This window comes from Mauremys reevesii, linkage group 2 (assembly GCF_016161935.1).
Source record: "Mauremys reevesii isolate NIE-2019 linkage group 2, ASM1616193v1, whole genome shotgun sequence".
Classification (NCBI taxonomy): Eukaryota; Metazoa; Chordata; order Testudines; family Geoemydidae; genus Mauremys; species Mauremys reevesii.
Window position 1 is genome coordinate 207,387,153 of NC_052624.1, and position 24,656 is coordinate 207,411,808.

At 40.4% G+C, this 24,656-nt stretch overlaps 1 protein-coding gene across 3 annotated transcripts in view; it reads left to right on the plus strand.

Moving 5' to 3' along the window:
- The first annotated feature begins 2,057 nt into the window (after positions 1–2,057).
- RBBP8 (RB binding protein 8, endonuclease) overlaps positions 2,058–24,656 on the plus strand; it is a 63,101-nt gene continuing 40,502 nt past the window's right edge. Inside the window, exons 1-5 of one of the 3 annotated variants that reach the window (XM_039526066.1) lie at positions 2,059–2,213; positions 4,147–4,270; positions 5,959–6,185; positions 13,336–13,378; positions 21,814–21,909. In XM_039526066.1, coding sequence (XP_039382000.1) covers positions 6,074–6,185; positions 13,336–13,378; positions 21,814–21,909 — 251 coding nt within the window. In that variant the 5' untranslated portion in view covers positions 2,059–2,213; positions 4,147–4,270; positions 5,959–6,073. Of the gene's footprint in view, positions 2,214–2,252; positions 2,358–4,146; positions 4,271–5,958; positions 6,186–13,335; positions 13,379–21,813; positions 21,910–24,656 lie in introns of those variants that run through there. The other 2 variants (XM_039526067.1, XM_039526068.1) reach the window with 2 other exon arrangements.

Sequence of the window (24,656 nt, forward strand, 5' to 3'; positions counted from 1 at the left end):
GAGTGAGAAGGAAAATGGGCTACAAAGATTTTCAAAGCCCTTGTTAGTTATAGGTATGTAAAATAACTGAGACTTGTAAAATCTTCAACATAGTTAAAGTGTATGCACAAGTCCGCCTTGATTCTAATCTGACCATATTTCAGAAAGCTTTTCTTTATATTTTAGATCTAGTTGTGATTTAGAAACAGTTTATCTCTATCTTTACTTTCTAGTGCAGTGATACTCAGACCGAGACTCCTGAGCTGCAAGTGGCTCTTTAATGTGTCCTTTGCAGCACATACAATAAAACAGTGTGAATTAATTATTAACCAACGTTATTAACCAATCAAGATGCTTTTACTATGTTATTAACTCATTTTGTAGTTGATAAAATAATACTTGTTCAATCGTTTTGCTGTATTTTATTTATAAATAAAATTTATATAAATATACAATTTTCCCTGCATCATACTGTTTAATTATGAATACATAGTAATATAATAAGAGAAACAATGAATTCACACTCCTATGGCTCTTTTGGGTAATGTTGATCACTAATTTGGTTCCAGCACAACTGAGGTCTGAGTATCACTGTTCTAGTTACTTAAGCTTTCAAGTATGTGACTAAACTGAATAATCTAACAAGGGAAAGGTGAAATAGCAATTAAGACCTGATATGGTAAACATTAAAACATATAACTCATTTACTAATGTGAGTAAAATAGCATGTGTTTGAAGGACGGGCCCACAGCCAAGCAAGGGCATGTCTTCCAAGCTCATAACTAAGCCGTATCTACAACATTCTTGATGTTTTTGTGTGTGTACAATGGAGCACTGAAAAGGAAGACTATAGTTAGTAGAAAGTTGGATCTGATCCTTCAGTTTATACATACGTAAACTTCCAAATTAAAGTCCCTTAGTTTTGCTTCCCTGCAGAGAACAGGTTTGGACTCAATAAGTGTTTCCCTGTAGTTTGGGTGAAGATGTTCTATGGGCTAGTTCCTCAATAGAGGTTAGTAAGTATAGAACAGACTGCAGTAGAGTTTACAAGGAGAATCCAGCCCTACATGTTTATACCCTTATATAAAACATAAGAATGTACCTTTCCTGAGCTTTAGGCACTTCTGCTATACTAACCATAAATACAGAGCCTCCCCCAAATCAGGAAGGGAAAGAAAAAATACTCTCAAACAACAGCTCTCAAATGTCATTATACAGATCCCAACCCTCAATACACCTTTCCCTCCCCAAAAGTCTGGGGAAAAAATGGATTTTTCAGCATGACCTGATGAGAAACAGATTAAGGCTCTAGCAGCCAAGGGAATTCCAAAGCGTGGGGCCAATAAATTCCAAAGCTCAGGGCCTTTGATGTTGGATACCACAGGGGTGAATTTGTTCCCTTTTCAGGAAGGGCCTTTTCTCGTGGATTACATTTTTCAATTAAGGTTAGGCTCCCAAACTGCAACCTCATTTTCCCACCAGGATGGATTTACACGAGCGGCACTCAGCGCTGTCTTGAGCTAGGCGCTGGCTCCTGTTCTGGGGTTTCATGCTGGTTCCCGCGCCGCCAGCTCTGTGATTCTTCGCTCGCTATATGGTGTTTTCCTTTACGCCCACGGGGCTGGAATGCAGAGCCCCTCACGTGGGGATCTCACAAACTCAGGGGGAAATCCAGAGTCCGCGTGGGGCGCTATGGGACCCGCGGTTAGGAGCGGGCGTGGGGCGCTCTGGGACTAGGAGCCGGGGCCGGCCTAGGGCGCTCTGGAACTGGGGGCCGGGAGCAGGAGGCTGCGTGCGGCGTTCTAGGAGCCGGGACTTTATAACAAGTAGGTTGTGGGGAACATGAGCGGCGCCCTCCAGGCCGGTGCCAAGACCCCGCCACTCACGTGCTGGCTATTGCACCCCATGATGACGTTTAGCGGGCTGGGGCAAGGAGGTTCTGCTTTTCGCCCCGCGGCACGTGCGCACACAAGGGACCACGCGCGCGCCACGCCGCTCCTCAGAGTATCACCAATTATCACTCCCCAAAAGCCCCCTGACCCAGGGGCCAGGAATTCTCGCGAGAGTGCGAGGGGAGTCTCGCGAGAAGTCGCCGGCCCACCGGCCGGCGGTCTCCGGCCAGGGGCAGCTCCTGAGGCGCCCGGCAGGGGGCGCAGCGCAGCGCTTTGCTCCGCCCGCCTTTCTCTTTCCCGCCGTGTGCGCCGAGCCGCCGGAGACCAACCAGCCGCCGCCAGGTAACCGCCCCCGTCCCTCGCTGGTAGCGCGACCCGCGCGCAGCTGCCGTCACCGTGTCGCTGCCGGGGCGTCTCGCCCGCCGCCGCCGAGACCCGGGCGGGGCAGCCCTGCCGCGCGGCCGGCGGGCTCGGGGGAGACGCGCGGTGAGGCGGGGCCTGGGCGGCCCCTTCCCAGAAACAGCCCCTCTGTGCCGGCCCCGAACAACCGCCCCCAGGTGCCCCCTGGGCTCCCCGGCCCCGCCCCACAAGAACACGCCCCCCCACCCCCCCAGCAGCCAGCTCAGAATCCCTCCCTGGGGTCCCTGAATCAGCCCCTCGATACTGCCCCATGCCCCTGCTCGCACCCCTGCTGTGACACTGCAGTCCGCCCTCCTCCCCGCTCAGACCGGTGTGCTGCTCGTTGGTTACTGACAGTGACAGTCACTGTATGGAAGTGAAGATGAAATTGGGCCCTCTCAGCCCATGGACAGGGCTGCAAACACAGCTGTCCCTTTTGGGCTCCTGCGAAGCGCACACACCTCTCAGCCTGGAGAAGAAGTGATGCATCCTCTCTGGGCAACTTTGGTGGCTCTAAAGGCTGCATGTGGCCTTATAGCTGATGCACTCAGACTAAGGCTGTGCCTGTTCTGCAAAAATACCTACTTCTGAGAGTCCTTGTATAGACAGTTTTTTTGTGGCTGCCTGCAATTTTAATAGTTGTCTAACCGCCGGAGCGTCAACAGTATCATGGTGTTATGAATGTTACTGGCTGCAAGAGCTTTTCTTAAGCTAAAGCAGGAAAGAGTCCTGTGGCACATTATAGACTAACAGACGTATTGGAGCATGAGCTTTCGTGAGTGAATACCCACTTCCTCGGATGCATCCCATGCAAGCTCATGCTCCAATACGTCTGTTAGTCTGTAAGGTGCCACAGGACTCTTTGCTGCTTTTACAGATCCAGACTAACACGGCTACCCCTCTGATACTTTCTTAAGCTAGTGCACCCAACGTTGGTAACAAATAGAGAGCAGCACCAATACAGCTGAGTGAAGGAACTGCCCTGTTAATCTCAGTGAAGTGTTAACACAGACATCTAGTTACAGTAATTAAATTGTCAATCTAGTAACTGCTACTGTTGATGGAAAACATGTAAGAGAAGAGATGGACAATATCTTACAAAATCCTGCGCAGTGTACTGGGAAAGACCTCTCATTTTGATGCCAAAATGGATAGTGTTTAGGGAAGAAAAATTATCCCAATTTGAGCTATAAAGCCAATGGGCTAGAGGAAAGGGTTGGAACCCCAAGCAGTATGCCTTTTCTTCTTTAGAGCAGTGGGTAGTATCAGGCAGCTTTCTCCTGCTCCTCCCTCTGCTGGAGGCAGTCATGCATTCATATACAGTTCAGTGTTGCAAGCTCTTTTTCAGAGCCATGAAGGCTGTTTTAGAATCAGTTCTTAATATCCAGACTCAGCTTTTTTCATTTTTATCATGTGCCCATTGTGCTTATGCAACTGCCCAGCTTTGTCCAGGGATATTCCTGAACACTGACTGCTAGAGGCAGGAGAGTAAGCAAAGTATGCATGATCATGTGTTGAACATTTGCCATGAGTGGCATCTCGTTTTGGGGTCACAAAGCTGATGGAGCTTAGGACAATTCCACTACTTTTATTCTTTTAATTTCAGCATTATGTACCACTGAAGATAAATGTGGTGGGAAACTTGTGCAGAACAACCTTAGAGACAATCCCCAAAAGTGGAAGAAAATTCTAGAATCACGTGCCCTCCAACTGAAAATGACAGACCCTAGATGTTCACATCTAAGTCTGTAAGCAAGGGCACATCATCTGAGCTCCACTGTCTTGACTGCTCATAGAGAGATAGGTGATTTGTCAGGCAGCTCTATTTAAAAGCTAATGAAAATAAATGTCTAAAAGACATTCCTAATGTTATTAGGCAATGGGTTCCACAAAGAAGCATTGTATGATGGCTCAAAGTGAAGCATTTCAGCTGTGAAGATGTATGGAGACCTCTATCACGACTTCAGTTGGTGACCATTAGTTATCCCTAATTCTAAAAGGTAACTTGTTTTCTGTTGAGCTGTGTTTAATATGAGAACCTTCGCTAACTTGAAACTTATAGCCAGTGCAATAAGTCACATAATTCAATCTGCAAGAGCCAAAGCAGATTCAAGCATATTTGGGGCTGTCTGATGTCTGTTTTATGTAAGGTGCACGTTTTGAGCCTCCACACAGTCTCTTTTATATGTATTTATCCTCAAACACTGCTGTAAAATAAAGTACTACTAATATCCCAGTTTAGTGATGGGGAAGTGAGGCACAGAGAGGTTAAGTGGCTTGCCCAAAGTCATACAGGAAGTATGTGTTAGAGCAAAGACTTGGAGCCAGGTATTCCATGTCCTAAGTTAGCCCTCAAACCATTGAACAATCCTTTCTAATATGAAGAGTTTAGGAGACCTATTGTTTGTGAGAGAGGTTGCAGCCTCAATACATATGTTTAGGTAGCTCATGGACTTGTACATTAGGAAGTACAGCTGCTTGGTTACTCCTAGATCTTGCTGGGTCTGAGGAGAAGTTTTGCATTTTACCTCAGAAACTCAAGGAGCCCTGGCCCCTTCCAGTTGCAGGTCTTAAAAGTCAGTCTCCAGCATGCTTGGTCAGAATCGTTGTTTAAGAGTATCTCAAAAGGGCTGGGGGATTATTCATGTACTTACTTATTATTTGTACTATAGAACAATAACCATCAAGATCAGGACCAATTGTGGGTAGGTACAGTGCAAGCATATAAGAAGAAACAGTCCCTGACCCCAAAAGTTTACAATGTAAAGAGACTGGGAGAGAGGAAAGATAATTAACCACAGTTTCACAACTGAGGGACAGATTGCATGGCTTTTCCAATGTCACACATCTGTGTCAGCACCAGGAATTAATCCAGTTCAGATTTCCAATGCAGTGCCCTAACCACAGCACCTTGCTTCCTCTTAGATTACCTGAGGAGATCCTCTGCACTGTGGAACCCTTCATAAGGCAGCAGGACCAGCAGTAGGTGGGGAATTTCCTTGCAGTGTGACTCCATCTGAGTCATATTGCTGGAGTCTGAGAGGAATCCGATTCAATGCAGAGACACAGGACTCTGTGACTTTGATGGATCCCAAGATCCTTATGGATTTTGGGGGATCTGCAAGTTCTGGGACCAACCTCATATTCTGTGATGAGTCAATCCCATTCCTGGTGGCAGAATTTAGAGGAAAACTACCAGGGGAACCTGAGTGTTCATCTTCATCTGATTTCCTCTTTTAGGAATGAGCATTCTTGGCCTGTGTCTAGAATTATATGCATAAAGAAATACATGTGCACACCCTGTGGGGTTTTTTTAAGCCAGTTGGCCCCTTGTACAAAATCGTATTGAAGCATTTTCAAATTGTAAAATGTGGGAATCATAAGGTAATTTTGGTAATCAGGAATTAGATTAAAATGTTTTCAAACATGGAAAAAGTGTGAACGATCCTTAAAATCTGTTGTCTAATTTGAATTTGGTAGCTGGTTTTTTTTAAATAACAGCTTTTATTATACATTAGTTTTTAGCTTTCGGCAAGATAATTAGCACTTACCAAACTTTTAAGGTGAATGATTGTCATTAAATAAGCACAACTTGACAATGACAGGCAGTGGGCTTTGTATTTCATCCATGGCTGCAAGTCATACTCTGATACATGCAAATGTAAATGTTGTCAATCTGTCATTACAGGCATGCCGCTGTCTTCAGAAACAAACTTCATAGCTATGTAATTTAAAACTAAAAAAGATAGTGAACAAGTACCATAGATAAGATCAGCGAAAAAAGTTACATTGCAGAAGACAAAATGAATGCTTCTGGAGGAGGTTGTGGAAGCCCTAGCTCTGCTGAATCTACTAGTGACATCTTCAAGGATCTGTGGTCCAAACTAAAAGAATGTCATGATAAAGAAGTACAAGGTAAATTATTCCAACTGATGCTGTATGTTGATGGAGTTTGATTTATTTATGAACAGGATTATATGAAGGGGTTGCCTTTGATAGCAGGGGACTGGACTTGATGACCCAGAAGTCCCTTCCTGTGCTATGCCCCTGTGTACGTAAAATGGTACTTGTTAGTATGAAGAAACTTTGTTTACAGTTAGATTAGGAGGCTATTTGTAGCAGCTGTGCTTGTTTTTAGAAGTAAAAAAGTTTACTCTAAGGCTCCAATCCTGCAGGTGAGCCAGTACAAAACGTCTCTGACTACGATAGCTTGTGTTATGCAGGAGGTCAGATTGGATGATCACAGTGGTCTCTTTTGGCTTTAAAATCTGAACATTCTTGCAGGGTTGGAACCTAAGCAAATAAACTCTATAAATGAGCTCATAAATCTACCAAGTAAAGTTACTTAACCTGAACTGACTGTTACAGTTGCTTTGGAGGCACTTAGTGCTATTTGATAATAATGCTTCATAGTTGAAACTCACTATTTTTAAAGGAAAAACAAGTTACCAAGCCCAATGTTGTTTTCTCCTTTGTTTTTTTAATTTCCCTTACTTCTTACCTCTTCAGATACATAAAACCAATGGACTGTATATATATTAACACTAGTAGTTCTGACATGAGAAAATGCCAAGTGGTAATGCCTCTAGTTTTAAATATTCACAATGAAATTTATAATAGAAGCAGGAATTTATAATTTGTAAATTTATAATAGAAGCTATTTATTCTTGCATTATATTTTTCAGCCTTTGTGCTACTGGTTGTATCATGATTATGGCTCTTAGAAGGCATTGTACATCTGCATTCTTGAGTATTGGGGAGAATTAAAAAACATCCAAAAATGAGAGGAATTATCACAGCCTATAATTTTTATATTTTATCATATTTATAATATTTCTTTAAATGATTCACATGTGTGTTTTTCTCTTTCTAAAAATGTGGTCCAAACTTAAAACCTGGTCTCTCAAACCTTAAATCACATGAATAGTTGTTAATGCATGATTAGTTCTTTTGAACTGATTAAGAACAGCATTTGACTTGAACGTCAAAAAATGCATTGTTGTACATTAAAGACAATGCAAATCACTTTGGAAGAGCAGCAGATGACTTGTTGGGTATTAACGTAGGCCTTAGTTGTGCAAATTAGATCCTCGTAGGCAGATGGTTCCACCTATGTGGAGTCTCACTGATTTCAAAACGAGTACAGGGATCTGTCTATGGAGGCCTGATTGCAGGATCCTAGGATTACAGGGATCTGTCTGTAGAGGCAGGATTGCAGGATCCTTAGTTTTCAAATACCTAATGGCCCAATCTTATAAGATGCATCTGCCTTCAACTCCCACTAATTTCACTGGGATGTTTGATCCCACTCAGCAACTTGCAAGGTTGGGCCTTGAGGGTTTGTGTACATGGTCAAAAACATTTGTTAATTTGTTGTTCGCTAAAAGGAAATTAATTTGACATTAATTAAAAGATTTACCAGCCAATTGCATTCTGGTTACTTTAAAAAAAAATCTTAGTTTGTATCCTGAGTGAAAAAATAAGTTTATAGAATGTCCTGAAAAACTACAACATTGTGTTTATTTCTTAAAATATTATCTTTACCCTGGTTGATTTGATTCAGTCTTAAGCTGGGTTTCAGTAGTGGATGTGATGTCATCAGCAGATCATATGTTGGAGCATCAGAGAGGGATTGTCTAACCGTGAATTTGAAAAAACTAAGACTTATGGGTAATGTTGAGTGCCCCTTTCTGTAGTTATTTGGGACATTCAGTGCATATTTCTAAAGTTTTGGTTTTTTTTATACATTTGCATGTTCTCTTTAAAATGTATATTGGGCAGGGCCAGGTAATTTTGCCACTAGGCAAACTTTTTCATGCCTAGCCCTTCCGTAGTGTGGCCCACAGTGTTGGGTAAAATTAGATCTTCCATGATAACATCAAAGACATGCCTGAAGGATAGTTAATTTTTTTCAAAAGGTGGGGAGAAGAGAATATTTAAGACACATTAAACACAGACTTGCCTGGACTTTGCTTGTTTCTGAAGTCTATAAATAAGAATTAAAATTGATTCATGAGTTTCAAATCTAGATGTCAGCAAAAAATATATTACATATGGTTATGTTTAGGAGAAATAGAGTGTTTGCTCAAGAAGTGAAGTACTTTATGTGTGCTTGTTCTGCTAACTATCAAAGGACAGTTATTTCTGTTACAAATTCTGCTTTCTAGGGATTTGCAAGTTAACAAATTATAACTGCCTGAAATTTTATAAAAGTTGTAATTTTTTTAGAATGCTTTAAATTGGTTATGTTGGATTTTTTTTAGTACATTGGAGAAAAAAATGTCTATGCACTCTCCATTGTGTTCTTTATCACACTAAATGAAAAACAGCTATTTTTTAACAAATGTAATTTTCCAGCTTCTGTACTTTCCATTTAGAGGATAAATGGAGGCTTTTTCATTTTTTATTAGGCCAATTTATTCACCTTTGAAAAGCTGCTTCTCTGCTGACAAAATAGCTAGTAGTTTCTGCCACAAGCTTCCTGTGTTGCCTTGAGCAAGGCCTAATTATCAAATGGGCTTTGCACCTGTAGTTCCTATTGACTTCAGTGGAATTTGTGGTGCTCAGTACTTCTGAAAATCGGTCAATAAATCTCTGTGCCTCCGTTTCTGATTTGTGAAATGTTTATGGCAATTAATACTTTCCAACTTCACACGGGATATTATCTAATACTAATATTTGTGAAGAGTCCAGATCCTCCTACAGATATTAGTACTTACATACTAATTACAAATTAGATACATGATATGAATAGTCTCTAAGTAGGTGTAGGATTTGTCCCTCATCAACTTTGTATCTGAGCATAACCTTTAAAACTAAAACTGAAGCTGTGTACTAGAGGAAACAAATATACCTGTAACACATAGAACAAACAAAAGGAGGTTTTTGTAGAACAATACAATAAATAATCCAGTTCTTCCCCATTACACCCATAGAAAAACAGGAGCCTGTGGTAAAGAAGATGTGAGTCTTAGGACAGATAGGATCATGAAAAATAAAACACATTTTTGCATTGAAGGATTCCTATAGGAGATGTGAAGGTTGAAGACTATGGAAAAAATAAATAAAATTATGTTGAAATTGCTATCTTCATACTAATCATTACTGCATTATATCCTTACCTTCAGCATTAACTTATCCTCTCATCCATTCAGAGTAAATTTTCTGTTTCTTAGGTGCCTCATAAAAGATATTTTTGATATCTTTAGAAGTATTTTCAAAAATTTGTCCTGCAGAATTTAGCACTTCAGTAGAATAATGAAAGATTATTAGAAATATAAATTTTAAAATTACATAGTAAAGTGATAGGTAATGAAACTGCAGAACTGGAATTAATTTGCAAACTGGACACCATCAAATTAGGCCTGAATAAAGACTTGGAGTGGTTAGGTCATTACAAAACCTAAACCTAATTTCCCAAATACTGATTTCTCCCTACTGTTACTCACACCTTCTTGTCAACTGTCTGAAATGGGCCACTCTCATTACCACTTCAAAAGTTCTTTTTCCTCCCTTGGTATCCTGCTGTCAATTGAATTGTCTTGTTAGACTGACCTCACACTTGGTAAGGCAAATCACATCTTTTCCTGTATTTATACCTGCTCCTGTATTTTCCACTCCATGCATCTGATGAAGTGAGTTCTAGCCCACGAAAGCTTATGCCCAAATACATTTGTTAGTCTCTAAGGTGCCACAAGGACTCCTCGTTTTTGCTGATACAGACTAACACAACTACCACTCTGAAACTTTTACACTGAATATCTTCCATACGTCATTTTAAGATAACATAAGACACATGGAAGTCTTCAAAAGGTTTTCAGCTATCACCTGTTTTCTCATGTGGAAGGGTAACTGTAATATAGGAGAGAAAGCAAGAGAGAAGGCATTCACCACAATGATGAAGGTTGTGGGCCACATTCCATTTTGTTACATCCTGTTACTTAAAATGCTTGGCTTTTTAGGATAAGAAAGAGGTGCTATTAGAAAACTGTATGTATAATGGAATTTGGAACCTTTTCCCTATTAGGTCACTGTTTAAAACACAATCCATGTTAATAAAGATCAGAAATTGTCACCATATGACACATGTGGTCTCAGTACAATTGTTTCTGGACAGGCATCTGCATAATATAATTATAACCCAATCAGCCAAGTATGACCCAATCAGCCTATAACCCCTCAGATGGAAGCCCCAGAACACACTAGTCCCATAAGAGAAAGAACTGCATTTTACATTCCAAGAACTGCGGTTCAAATAGATTTGTTTGAATGTAAAATTGCATACATTTGAATGAACTACTATAGCTTTTTCTCTGGTTTCTCTTAACTATTTCCATTTCATTTTTTTCCTCATACAGTGGAGTTAGATGCCAAGCCATATGCTAATGCAATGTTAATACTGAAAACTTAAGTACACAGGTCAAGAAATGAAAATGCTGAAGTTCCTGTAGCTATGATAACTCTACTGTATTTAAGTATTCATTAAGGTATAAATAAGTCACAATCCTTAATGAAAAATATTATATATATGCATAATTTAGCCTAGTTACAAGTCTCATAACATTAACTTTTAAATGTTGAATGTTGTGTATTTTTATTAACCTAAATGTTAATTTAAAAAATAGATTTAAAACATATAAAGAGCTTTAATAAATATTCATCAAGTCACCTACATATTGTACACCTTAAAACAGTCAAAGCCTAACATCCCAGCAGTAGATCCCCTGCACCAAGTCATCCACCTGTTTCGCAAGAAGGTATCTGGAAAGGAGAAACTAAGTGGTTGTGATTAAATTGAGGATTTTTTTCCTCTTTAGACAAATATTTGATTTGCTATATGTTGAATACTGGAAACATAAAACTTTTTTGGAAACACAAGCATAGTCCTATTAGTTAGCTCAGTCAAAGCTTTCTGGTACCCTGAAAGACAAAAAGGAAGAGATTATGGGTAACGTTAGTAATTCTACACTCTCAGATAAATGTAACAAACTGGATTCCTGCCTTCTCATTGTAGTCATTTGACTTTTAAAAAAAAACTTTTAAGTAACCAGTTTAGCTCTTCCTGAATTCAGGTGAGAGGGGAGATAGTGTTACTTGTAGCATAGTACTTGGCCTTTTGAGCACTGCCTCTTCAGTTGGCGGCTCAGGTTGCCAATGTTACAATCCTAAATACTTTGCTGAACAGACTACCTGTTCATACAGGAGCCACATTGTTGTGCAGCCTCATTCCTTCCGATGGGTGTGGAGTAGGATTAAAGCACACTTTATAGGGGTTCTAATTGCTGATGTCTAATTGACTTTATCAATAGCAACCACTTTAAAAAATAAATAACCCCTCTCTCTGTGCTGCATGACAGAACATAAAGTCTCACAGGTGTTGAGTGCTTATGAGATAAGAGAAGTCTTTACCTATGTCCCAAGAACTTTCTTTTGAAGTAGTCTCCATGGATTTTCTATCTCGTTGTTACCTCATCATCTTGAAACAGTCTATAGTGTGTATTCACTGAATCTTTGTCTTGACTATTACTTTCCAAGTGGAAGCCTGAATACTGGAAGGTTTGCCAGAATAAAGAGTAGCATATGTGTCAGCAAGTAGACTTTTTTATTCAGCTATTCCTGGGGGTGGGAGGGGAGAAACTTCGACAGTCCCAACCTCTACTTCTCCAAGCAAGGTCACAGTTTTTATTTTTGTGTTTTTATGTTACGTCGTTTTTATGTTATGTTGTTACTATGTCAGCACTTTCTTAATAAGGATTTCATGAGATTATAACATTAAAGAATATCCTTTTTTGTGAATGGCATGCTGGCACTGACATTTTTAGTTCAAAAGTTTTTTAAAATATGAATAAAACTGGTCAGTCCTTTTTTGGTAGCATGTTTGAAGAAGGTATTGGGTGGGGAGGAAATTTCCTTATTCATTGGCTTCACATGTTTTATTTTTCCATTCTTAATTTTCTTTGTCATGTACTTAGCATCTGATTTTCCCCAACAGTTACATTTGGAGGGTCCCCTACATATGTGAATCTTCACTCTCCTACACAGAGTAGATGTCTCAGATCTTCTGCAGGACATGGATGACTGAATAGGAGAAGAGTGAGGAAGGCACAGAATGAAGTGCATCATTCCTCAGATCATCTTAAAGAGGCTTTCTGGGAAGCTTCAGCCTGAGGAGTCCCCAGCAGCATGGCTCCATTAGAACTGGGAGAATAGTAGTAGCCCCAGAAGCATGCTCTCCTTGTGGACTTAGGAACCTTAAGCGGTGGTCCCTTAACGTTGCTGCTTTGTGTGTATCCAGGATTCTGGCCTTAATTACATGATCGGATACTGTCATATTTGAAAATTAATGTCAAATCTTTTCTGCAATTTTATATATCCACGTAGTACTGTGTACTACTCCATGTCTGCAAAGTCCAAGAAAATTGTTCATATGAATAGTACACAATACCCCCTACCTTTACAGTATAGTAGAGGTGAAGTATATTTTTTATAAAGGAGAAATTTGTATATTAATTTAAAAGGGAAGCAGGTGTTATTTATTAAGGATCCTGAGATAGCAAATAATGAGATCTTTATAGCTGTTCCTGAACTCAACCAAGAACTAATTCAGATATCATGGCAAGGTCCAAATAGGCGCTACCCTCTTAGTCCAGGAGCCACTACTTTCCTCCTTCACTAGTTATGTTGCAGCATTTTTTCCTCTTTCACAGATGGCAGGCAAGCATATTTCCATAGAGATTGACACCAGGAAACACTCATGGAACAAAATGACTTTTGCATCACATACACCTGAATAAATCTCATCCCTCATGTGACTAAAACCCACTGGAATGGAAAAATGGAAACTGAGGCCATTTCCAAAGTAGGGCTTTGCAAACAACAATTCTGCTTCTTATCTGATGGGCCAATTTTAGAATGAGTTATAAATTACCTGTGGACAAGAGAAAAGGGAATGGTTAAATGTTATGAATGATTTTTAAAGCTTTCATAACTGAAAGGACAATTCAGCTATACAATTGTTTTAAAACGAGTCAAAAGATAATCCATGTTTTTTCTTTTCGCTTTCCAGGATTACAGTTGAAAATATCCAAACTGAAAAAGGAAAGGTGTTTGTAAGTACCTATTCATATGCCAGACAGATATTTCATAGGAGGAAAATTTAGTATAGTTAATAAACTGTAATTCCTACATGATGAGTTGAGGACTTGAGGCCTGATCCTGCAGACACCCATGTGCATAATTTGACTCATATGAGTAGCAATGTTGAAGTCAGTAATATACATGTATAAACATTTGCAGGATCTATAACCTGTACTCCAGTTCTCCATCGCTTGCATGAGCAGTTGGTGATGCAGTCTTCTGTGGTATTTCTAAGGTGCCCATCAAGGGTGTTGATAATTCAAATATGAAAAAAAATAAGTAGGAAACCTTTTTTTAAGGTGAAGTCACTTTTGTACATTATAAAGGAGCAACAAGTGGCATAACCATATCTTAAATTTTTTTTCGCTTAGCAGTGTACCCTTAAATGCTGCCTCCCCTAAGCTGGGTCATAGTGATTTGTATAAAGAACTCCAGCCTGAAGTAGGGATGTAAATACCGTTTAAAAAGTTAACCGTTTAAATGTTTAAAAATGTTTAAATGGTTAAGCAGCTGGGGGCGATCGGCCAGTGCAGCTGGGGCCCCTCAGGCCAAGTGGCGCATCTGGGGGCTGTGCGGCCTGCCAGTGCGGTAAGACTAATGCTTACCGGTTAACTAGTTAACCTTTTACATCCCTAGCCTGAAGGTTTATGCACTCCTGTGCTGTGAAAAAATTATTTTTTTCTCTTTTTTAACAATATTGAACATAGCTTATTAGACACATGAACTAGAAAATGTGTATTTTAACCAAGATAATAAAAGTAAACATAGTAAAATCCATGTACTATGTTTACAAATTTAAAACAGCTTGTTTTTAGTTCTCACACCAGATTCCATAATTCAGTTAAATGCCAAATCCTATGTTAATTCAACATTGTTTGCAAATGTTAACCCCAGATTTCAGGAAAGGAAAATGAAAGTTTCAAGAACTTGACTGCATTATAAGTAGTGTATACTATGTTTGCTATATGAAAAAATGTGTTTGTATTATAATTTTCTTTCCATTGGGGGGCGGGGGGGGGGACTTAATTGCGTTAAACACACTAAAGAAGTTAAGTTATTCTGTTCTAACCAGTAATCAAAATACTCCCTATGTGCAATATGGTCAAGATATACATTCTTTATTTTTAAATATGCAACCATAATACTCTTAACAAAGTTTTCTGTATTCAGTTTCTTTGTGCTCTTCTAAAACAAATTATACCTTATGAATGTGTATTTATGTTAACTAGTTTTTCCATTGTTAATTTCAGCCACTGCATTTTTCCTAGTTATGCCATTTTGAATAAATAATTCCTCTCCTTCCTTTATAGTTGCACCTTTCAAATAGATATGAACCCTCCCCAACATTGTCCAAATTTACTCTTTAGTATCTTTATTAGTCTTCCAGTTATGTATTTATTTGTACAATGGTAACTCCCAGAGGTGTCATCTTTCTGGTGGCTCTTTTATGACTTCCTCCAATGTCTGTATCATTATGGTAGTGAGGGTCTTGGAGATCAAGGCAGATTTCCAGGGCAGCTATGCACCAAAGCCCTATAGTATGGAATTATTACTTCCCTTTTCTGTGATGAGAAATCTCTACATGTATATCAAGATTACATTGCCCTTTTGTGCTGTCCTATTGCATTGCAAAATCATGCTTAACTTGCTGTCCACTTTTAGAACTACTACTTTTCAGTTATTTGCCATCTATCAAATTCGTTACTTGATTTGTATTTCCCCAGCTGCATCAGCTTGCATTTTTCCAAATTAAATTAAGTTTGATTTTTGTCTATAGGCCCCTGTGCATTTTGTCTATCCTCACTGGTGTTTGCAGTAAAATTTTAGTGCTGTATGCGTATTCCGGCTAAACACACCCCACTTAGTTGTCTAGTTGTCGTTATCCTTTCATGCTGCCAAATGTCAGGCATTTCAGTTCTGTCACACATTCCCTTTTCTTAGCTGGGTTCTTACATATCCATCTGAGCTGCTGTCCTATGTTTTGGCCACCCAGTGTCAATTTGGCACCTACTGAGTAGTCATCTGCCTGCTGCCTCTCTTGCCATTCCCTCTGCTGGATCAGGATCTGAAAAGGGCAGCTAGGAGGATTTAGCAGTGGCATTTGAAGGAGAAGGCAGGACAGCAGCACAAGGTGAGAGATGTATTATCCTCAAGCTCCCACATCTGCAGCCTGCCCATCCTCCCTCTAGCATCCTCAGCACTCTCTAAATCTCCACAGCAACCCAGGAACCCACAGCAGTACCAACAGGCCCAGTAACCACACATACAGCTACCTCTTAGCTTCCATCTTCAGCACTCACCCAGCTTTGCCAGCCAGAGTTGCCAAGTTTTGTGCAGCTGCAAGTCCTACTCCCATCTCTGATTGGACAGCGTGTGTTGACTGTCAGCTTAGGCTTCAGTTTATAGTACATGCAAATTATTTGCTACTATGCAAACATTAAATTTGTATAAAACACAATGCATGGAACAGAACAAAATTTGGCAGATTGGGCTGTGCCTTTTTAGTCCTTCAGCCAGTTTTCAGTGCATTTGACATTGGTATCAAAATTAATTGGAATTAATTTTGAGAGTAGGATTTCATGAAACACCCTGTCAAAGATGTTTTGTGAAAATCCAAATAATGTATATCTACAGTTTATATGTCAGGAACAAAGTAGCTTTGGCAATACAGTGACTGTGTAACTTCACAGACAATAATGGAACCAAGCTATAAATCAAATCAGACTTTTTACACTACAACACTTGTGTACCATCAGTTATACTGTAGTATGATTTTCAGCTGAGTTATTTCTTGCTTTGTGTAATAGTCACAAATATCTTGAAAAATCAGATTAAGCACGACCCTTTTTATTTATTATTATGTACAGCTTCCAAAAAGATATTTAGATGTGCTTCAGTTCCAGTCTAAAATTGTGAGATTGACTGTTGGTGCTGTTACTGACTTAATCCTGACCTGTTTCTACATCCATGTAAAATGAGAAGTTTACATTCTTGGGCAGTTTAGTCTCTAGAAGATTTGTATTATTGATGATATTTTGTTGTGATTTAATACATATCAAACCAAATGGCGTAATTATTGTTTGCTGGAGTCGTTCTACAAGTACCACATTGTAGATACAATAGTCTTACATAGGGGTTTTTGTTTTCCCTGATGCTTTTGAATAGCTGAGGTTTAATATTTCAGACTTGATAACCAGCCTGACAATGAGCTCCTTATGTTGTACCCTGGTTCAGTGTTGGAGCTAATGATCTTGTAAATGCAGAGTCAGAGACTATTCATTACAAAGACTAGCTTCTTAGCCAAATTGTCAGTCACTTTTGTCAAGCAGCACCAAAATCCTGAAAACTTCTTTCTGTTCCTTCCATTGTATTTCTTTAAAACATGAACATAAAGTTTAGGATCAGATCACTAAATCTACTGAGTTTTAAAAGGAGATGGAAGTGTACCTTTATATATCCTTTTAAGTATTTTTTATGTAAAACAGGATTCAAGTCTATAGCTTGATAATTTAAAGATGACCTATAAATGACTTTTAAAAATTAGATTTATTCCTTTTTTGCATGTTTATGAATCTCAGACTTTAAGGCTAGAAGGAGCCATCATGATCATCTATTCCAGTGGTCACCAACCGGTAGATTGCGATCGACTAGTCGATCCTGGAGCCTCTGCCAGTAGATCTTGATTTCCAGCCACTAAAAGTCCAACGGCACAGCAGGACTAAGGCTGGCCCCGTGCTGCTCCCAGAAGCAACTGGCATGTCTCTGCAGCCTCTGGGCAGGGGAGGACGGCAGCTCCGCGCACTGCCCCCGCCCCCCAGCGCCGACTCCGCAGCTCCTATTGGCCAGAAACTGCGGCCAGTGGGAGATGCAGGGGTGGCATTTGCAGCCCTGGCGGTAGGAGGGGGCAAGCAGATAAGCACCTCCCGGCTGGGGCCTGCACCTCACACCCCCTCCTGCACCATAGCCCCTTCCTGCACCCCAACTCCCTCTTGCATCCCAATTCCCTGACCCAGGCTCAGCCCAGAACCCTCTCCTACACTCCGAACCCCTCAGCCCCTGCCCAGAGCCTGCACTCCCTCCTGCCTCAGCCTGGTGAAAGTGAATGAGGGGGAGAGCGAGTGATGGAGGGAGTGGGGAATGGAGTGAGCAGGGCAGGCAGATTCTAGGTTGATCTTAAATTTATAAAGTGATCTTGTGCATAAAAGGGTTGGAGACCACTGATCTAGTCTGACCTCCTGAACACTGCAGGCCACAGAACCTCACCCATCTACTCCTGTATTAGACCGATAACTTCTTGCTAAGTTACTGAAGTTCTCAAATCATGATTTAAAGACTTCAAGTTACAGAGAATCCACTATTTACACTGCAAGTGACCCATGTCCCATGCTACAGAGGAAGATGAAAAACCCCAGGGTCTCTGCCAATGTGACCGTAAGGGTCCCCCTGTCGAGCGAGGGGTCGCTCTTCGCCCTCTGGGTGGCTGGGGACCAGGCCGCCCCACTACACATGGGTAGTACAGTCTGGGTACCCGCAAAGCCCACGGCCCAGCTCAGGGCGGGCAACAAACCCAGGTTCAGGGCTCAGCCCCTCAGGCAGGGCTGAGCAGCAGTTCAGGTCACGTCTCTAAAGCCCAAGCCCTAGCTCAGGGCAGGGCAGCAACACAAGTACAGGGCTCAGACCCTCAGAGCAGGAACTGGTAAGTCCAGGCTTCTACGCCTGAGCGTTGGGGTGAGGGGGAGACTGCCACCCATGAGGGGGGTGGCAGGGGGGACGCAGGCCCACCCACTCCACTGCATCCCAGCCCAGGGCCCTAGCAGCGGCGTGGATCCGCTGCAGTCAGTGGGGATCCTGGCCGCAACACACTGACATAGGCTCAGGGTCGGCTACAGCCAGACTGGGGTCGGCTATCCCCGGGCCACTTCCAATCTCCCCCTCCATTGGTACCTGTGTCGTTGTGGCTTCGGCAGGGGGGTCCACCAGCATCAGCTCCTCAGGATATGGGTGCAGGGTGGGCTCGACTCCTCCTCTGGGTAGCGGGAGCGGGGCAGGCTCGGCCAGTCCTCCTCTGGGTAGCGGGAGCGGGGCAGGCTCGGCCAGTCCTCCTCTGGGTAGCGGGAGCGGGGCAGGCTCGGCCAGTCCTCCTCTGGGTAGCGGGAGCGGGGCAGGCTCGGTCCAGCAGGAGCTCGGGCACCAGCGTCTGTCCTCTCCAGCGGCCGGCAGCCAACTGAGCGTTGGGGCTGGGCCTTTATACTTCCTGCCCCGCCCCTTGACTTCCGGGGGGTGGGGACAGGCGGCGGTGACTCCGCCCACTTCGGCGGCTGTGCTGGCTCGGCCCCCTCGGGTGCAGCTGGGAGCCAGGCCACCTCACTACAGTGACCCAGGGGAAAATTCCTTCCCAACTCCAAGTATGGTGATCTCTGGTGGACCTTGAGCATGTGAACAAGACCCACGAGCCAGAATTCTCTGTAGTAGCTCAGAGCCCTCACCATTACCACCAGCCTTTGGAGATACAGTATTTGCTACTAGCAGTTGCAGATTGGCTATATGCCATTATAGGCAGTCTCATCATACTATTCCCTCCAAAAATTTATCAAACTCAGTCTTGAAGCCAGTTAGGATTTTTGCCCCCCAGTACTCCCTTGGAAGGCTGTTCCAGAACTTCACTCCTCTGATGAGTAGAAATCTTCATCTAATTTGAAGCCTAAACTTCTTGATGATATCCATTTGTTCTTGTGTCAACATTGGCGCTTAACTTAAATAATTCCTTCCCCATCTTTGTATTTATCTCACTCATGTATTTATAGAGAGCAATCATAATCCCCCTCCGTCTTCTTTTGATTAAGCTAAAAAACCAAGCTCTCTCAGTCTCCTCTGATAAGGTATGTTTTCCATTCCTTGGATCATCCTGATAGCCCTTTTCTGTATATGTTCCAGTTTGAATTCATCTTTCTTAAACATGAGAGACCAGAATTGCGCACACCATTCCAGATGAGATGTCACCAGTGCCTTGTATAATGGTACTAACACTTCCTTGTCTATACTGGAAATACCTGACCTGATACATCCTATGACTACATTAGCCTTTTTCAAGGCTGCATCACACTGGCAGCTCATGGTCATCTTGTGATCAACCAGTACACTCAGATCTTTCCCCCTCCCCTGTCGCTTCCAACTGATAAGTCCCCAGCCTACAGCAAAAATGCTTGTTATTCCCAAAGTTCATGGCGTTGCACTTTGCACTATTAAATTTCATCCCATTTCTATTACTCCAGATTTCAAGGTCATCCAGATCTTCTTTTATGATACTCTGTGTTGGCAATACCTCCCAATTTCATGTTGTCTTCAAATTTTATTAATACACACCCATTTTTTGTGCCAACATAATTAATAAAAATGTTAAATAAGATAAGGTGCCAAGACGGATCCCTGAGGAACTCCACTAGTAACCTCAGTCCAGCCTGACAGTTCACCCTTCAGGCATGAGCCGTTGTAGTCTCTCCTTTAACCAGTTCCTTATCCACCTTTCAGTTCTCATATTAATCCCCATCTTCTCCATTTTAATTCAAACTTTCCCATGTGGAACTGTATCCAATGCATTACTAAAATCCAGGTAGATTAGATCTACTGCATATAGTAGGCCTGAAAGGTGTGTGGGGGGGACAGGGGGCAGGGGTTTCCCCCTTAAATATCAGGAATATCTAGACTACTCGTCCCTGGCTTTTCACTCCACAAGGAGATAAGAGTCTGTATTAGTGCTTCTAGGGGCATTTGCAAGATCAGGCACTTCAGACTGTAAACTCCTTACACGAGAGGATAATTTAATTGTATTGTAAAGCACTATTTGGATCTATGATAGTGATTTGAGTAATAAGTGAAGTTGGAAAGCATTCAAGGTATTAATTTGTTTTAAAATTCTAAATCAGTAAAAGAAGAAAATCTGGGTAGTACACTGCAGAAGCATCTTCCTACCACATTTGTGAATGCCAATCCCCAGCAGCCCAAAATCAATGAGTTGTAAAATGTATTAGATGTTTTCAAAAGGGACAGCATCAACTTGAAAATTGTATTTGTCTAAAAAAGCCCCCAAAACGCTATATTGACTAGTTACAGGTAGCCCCCAAGATAACAGAAAGGCATACAATGAGAGGGAGAGATTGCCTCTGTCCCTCTCGCTTTTTTACTGCAGCTCACTGGCATGGAAGTGTAGGGCTTTTTATTATGCAGGAGGCAGGCTAGAGGCAGAAATGTAGCAACCTGCCTACATAGTAACATTGTTAATGTTCCTATTGTTAGTTAACTGTTCCCATGCTCAATCAATTCCCCCAGGAGCATAAAACCTGTGAAAGTTTTAAGGTCCCTACATTGCTCGAGTGATGTAAAGGAGCCTTATTATAAATGACAGTAAGGGAATCCTCAGCTAGGAAGATCTCTGTTTTCTCACTTTTTTTCCTGTGCAAAAGTGCCACAATGGGGTTATAGTACATCTCAGGATTTATTTTACTTACCCATTTTAAAAAAAATACTAAGGGCAAATAAAATGTTTACCAATCAGTCAATAAAATGTCAGGACAGTCAGAACCAAGCACTTCCTGAAGTACCCAGCCAGGTCCAGGACAATGATTAGCAAAACTGTACGACTTTCATGTGTGAAAGTCTGAGCAATTTAAAATGACATTCTACCTTTTTTTCCTTCTCTTTGGTTTTCTGTAATGTAATTTAAATCCAGCGTTATAACTGGAATGCAGTGTATTTAGTTACCAAGTGTTTGTAACTTAGCTGAATATTTATTGAGACTTTTTCTGTATTGTAGTTTAAATAAATTACCAAAACAAATGAAACTGGTGTGATTATACTGCTTTATTTTGACAAAATATGCAGAATTTTGAATTTGTTGGTGCTGAATTTGGATTTTTCTTGGTGCAGAATCCCCCCAGAAGTAGTATGTAAGGTGCCATAATTTGGGTGAATTTGTCTGGTTTATTTGGAGATTTGTAGAAAAATTTTGCTTTGGCCCCAGATCTAACCTACCACTTTTAATGGCCTTTATAGTGGCATAACTCTTTTTGTGGGTTTAAATGGGGGAAGCGTCCAAAATCAGACACTAGTGGAAATTCAATTGCAACATGAGCTATGGAGTACCTACTATTTCTGTATAATTCAAACATTTATCTTAAATTACCAGCCATTCACAATAAACACATGCAGATTATTTCATTTATTGTCTTCAACTTAATATTTTTGCTGATTATCAATCACACTGCTCAGATAGAAGAAACATTACAGAGAGCAAAGTTGCCATAATCATAAACAGAATTATCTATTGAAACTTAATAGCTTTTAGTCACAACTGAAGAGATTTTTTTTTATCTATTTCTAAAAGCATTTACCTGTTTCTCCTTTATTTTAGGGATGCAGAGAGGCTTGAAGAGTTTTATACCAAAAATCAGCAGCTGAGAGAGCAACAGAAAGGACTTCATGACACTATCAAAGTTTTAGAAGACAGGTGAGTGAGGTTTTGTTTTGTTTTTGTTTTGCTGGGGGGAGAGGAGAGAAGGGCTGAACCAAACTTTTTTCATGTATACTCAGAACATCATAGTTAAAGGGAGAGGTAGAAAGTGTAAATCCTCTTACATACACCTCTACCCCAATATAACGTGACCCGATATAACACGAATTTGGATATAACGCAGTAAAGCAGTGCTCCGGGGAGCGGGGGGGTAAGGGAGGGGCGGCGGCTGTGCACTCCGGCCGATCAAAGCAAGTTCAATATAACACGGTTTCACCTATAACGTGGTAAGATTTTTTTGGCTTCCAAAGACCGTGTCATATCGGGGTAGAGGTGTAATTGTATTCGTTCGCAGGTACCACAGTGCTTGGTGCAATACAGATACATAGAAATGAAAGAGGTCAACCTGGAAACAATGTGGCAACTTCTAAACAAATTCATATCCTCTACAAAAATTGCTGTAAGAGGTGTAAATTAAATGGGAAATTGAGAACTTAGCACGTTTGAAGATTGACAAAACTCCAGAGCAAGACAAGATCCTGCCCAGGATTCTAAAGGAAATGGCAAAATAAACTAGAAAGCATTTATTAGATTACATTTTCTGTTTTAAAAATCTCATGACAACTGATTAGACATCCTTACAGTAGATTATGATTTTCAGGGTTCTTTTCAATCTCCTTTAAGCTTTGGCTTTTTCCCGCAATCTTTTCTCATACTCAGCTGTTCACTGATCAGTACTTGCTCCATTCTGTTTTTTTCTTTGTTTGGATGCCATGTGGCTTGTTTGTTTAATCTATTAGTATTGAACAAAACTAGTATGCATAAAATTATATCAAATCTCCTATTCATCTTTAAAAGTGTCTGGGACTAGTATTATGTTACTTGTGTATAAAACTCACTACTAAAAGGCTTTTAGAATGCATTGAAAGCAGGAGTTCATAATATATTGGGACTATTTTCCTACTTGTCTGCAAGGTGAAAATCCACAACAAGGTAAAAGCCTTATAGTTTGCTTTATACCTAGAAATTCTTTGTAAAGGGGAATAGGACCATTGAATAGTGTAAGGTACTGAACTTTTGACCCTGCATGGACAAAGTAAAGAGATACAAATGGATGAACTTGGGTGGTTACTTAGCAGACAAGGTACTCTTGTTCTGAAAAACCAAGAGTATTTAAGACTGTTTGATTCAAGGAGGACAACCGTATTACAAACATCAGTTTTACCTTTCAGAATACCATGTGTTTAATGTGGTTATGATAAGAGGAGAGACTACTAAACCATCCTTTTTACAGTCATTCTCCATTGCTGTAGTATCAAACATAATCAGTTTAAAAGCCAAGATGAGCATTGGCCCTAAGAAAAATCAACCTAAGATCTGAAAATTCAGCTGTATTCTTTCTGCTTCTTAAGTTACCAGGAATAAATTCTTATTGAAGAAATACAGTATTAACTGGCAATTATTTTGATAACCCAGATAAAACAGAATCCAGCTCTGTGTTCCATAACGCTTTTGGTTCTTCATTGCTAACAGTAGTAAATAAACACTTGGTTTTGCCTACAAAGTGAACAAATATAACGTAATAGGGAGAGAATATGCCAAGTAAAAAAGTGATATTCAGACAAAATCCTTTTCTGACCACAAGTATATTTTAAGGGCCTGGTCCAAAGCCCATTGAAATCAGTGGAAGCATTGACTTCGGAGACTTTGGATCAGACTCTAAGTATGTGTGTCTGAGTTATTAGTTACATGGGGTTATTATTCCATACTGAGTGGTTATTATTGATTACTGGTCCAACTTGCATATTCTTTTGCTTCATTTATCATGTTCATATTTTATGTTCAACGTGTGTTGTTTTTGCATAATTTTGGGCAATTTTTTTAGATAGAAAATAATAGCTAAACATTAGAATTACAATTATTAAATGTCTAATACTTCATTAAACTGAGGCTTACAAGAAAGTGATCTACTTATCTCATTTATTTACCTTGCGTTCGGTGAGCTGCTCATTTAAGTGGAGAGAAGAGGTTGAATGTTGGTAGAGAGAGGTGTAAGAACAACAGAGTTGAACCTCTTGGTTTTGCAGTGGCAATAAGCAGGGAGGGTTTCATGGCGTCGTACAGCATAGTGTGTGTAACTTAATGTTACTTATAAAAGTAACTCTTTTTATATATTATATAATTGTATTGTATATTATAACCCTGATCGCTTTGCTTGTATGTTGTATCATTCTTTTTAGATTGTATGCTTAAAAGGATGGCTCTTGCCTTGTGTTTGAAAATTGCCTAACACATTTTGGATGCTGCTGAAATAACTGGAATGCATATATACAAATATTAATATCGGCTCTCACTGAAATAAATCAGCATTCTTCACTAAATGGAAATAACTTGATAGGTGTTTCAAAAACCCCATTTTGAAAATTTGTGTGTGTAATTACACAAACTCACATAGACTACATGTAGTAATTTTCTCATCTAATAATTCCTTGGCTATTTAACATATGACTAATTACTGAAGTCTTCCTTTAAATCTCAATTCAAAGTAAACGTTCAATTCTATTTTATGTACAGTTATTCAAGTATCAATACATCAAAATATGGAATGTCTTCAATTAGCAACCTTCTGCATAGTTGTCAACAGCTTTCTACTTTTATTGTTTCAAAAGCCAATTAAGTACCAATGTCAGACTTACGTATGACTAGAGCCCTACCAAATTCGTGGCTATGAAAAATGCGTCATA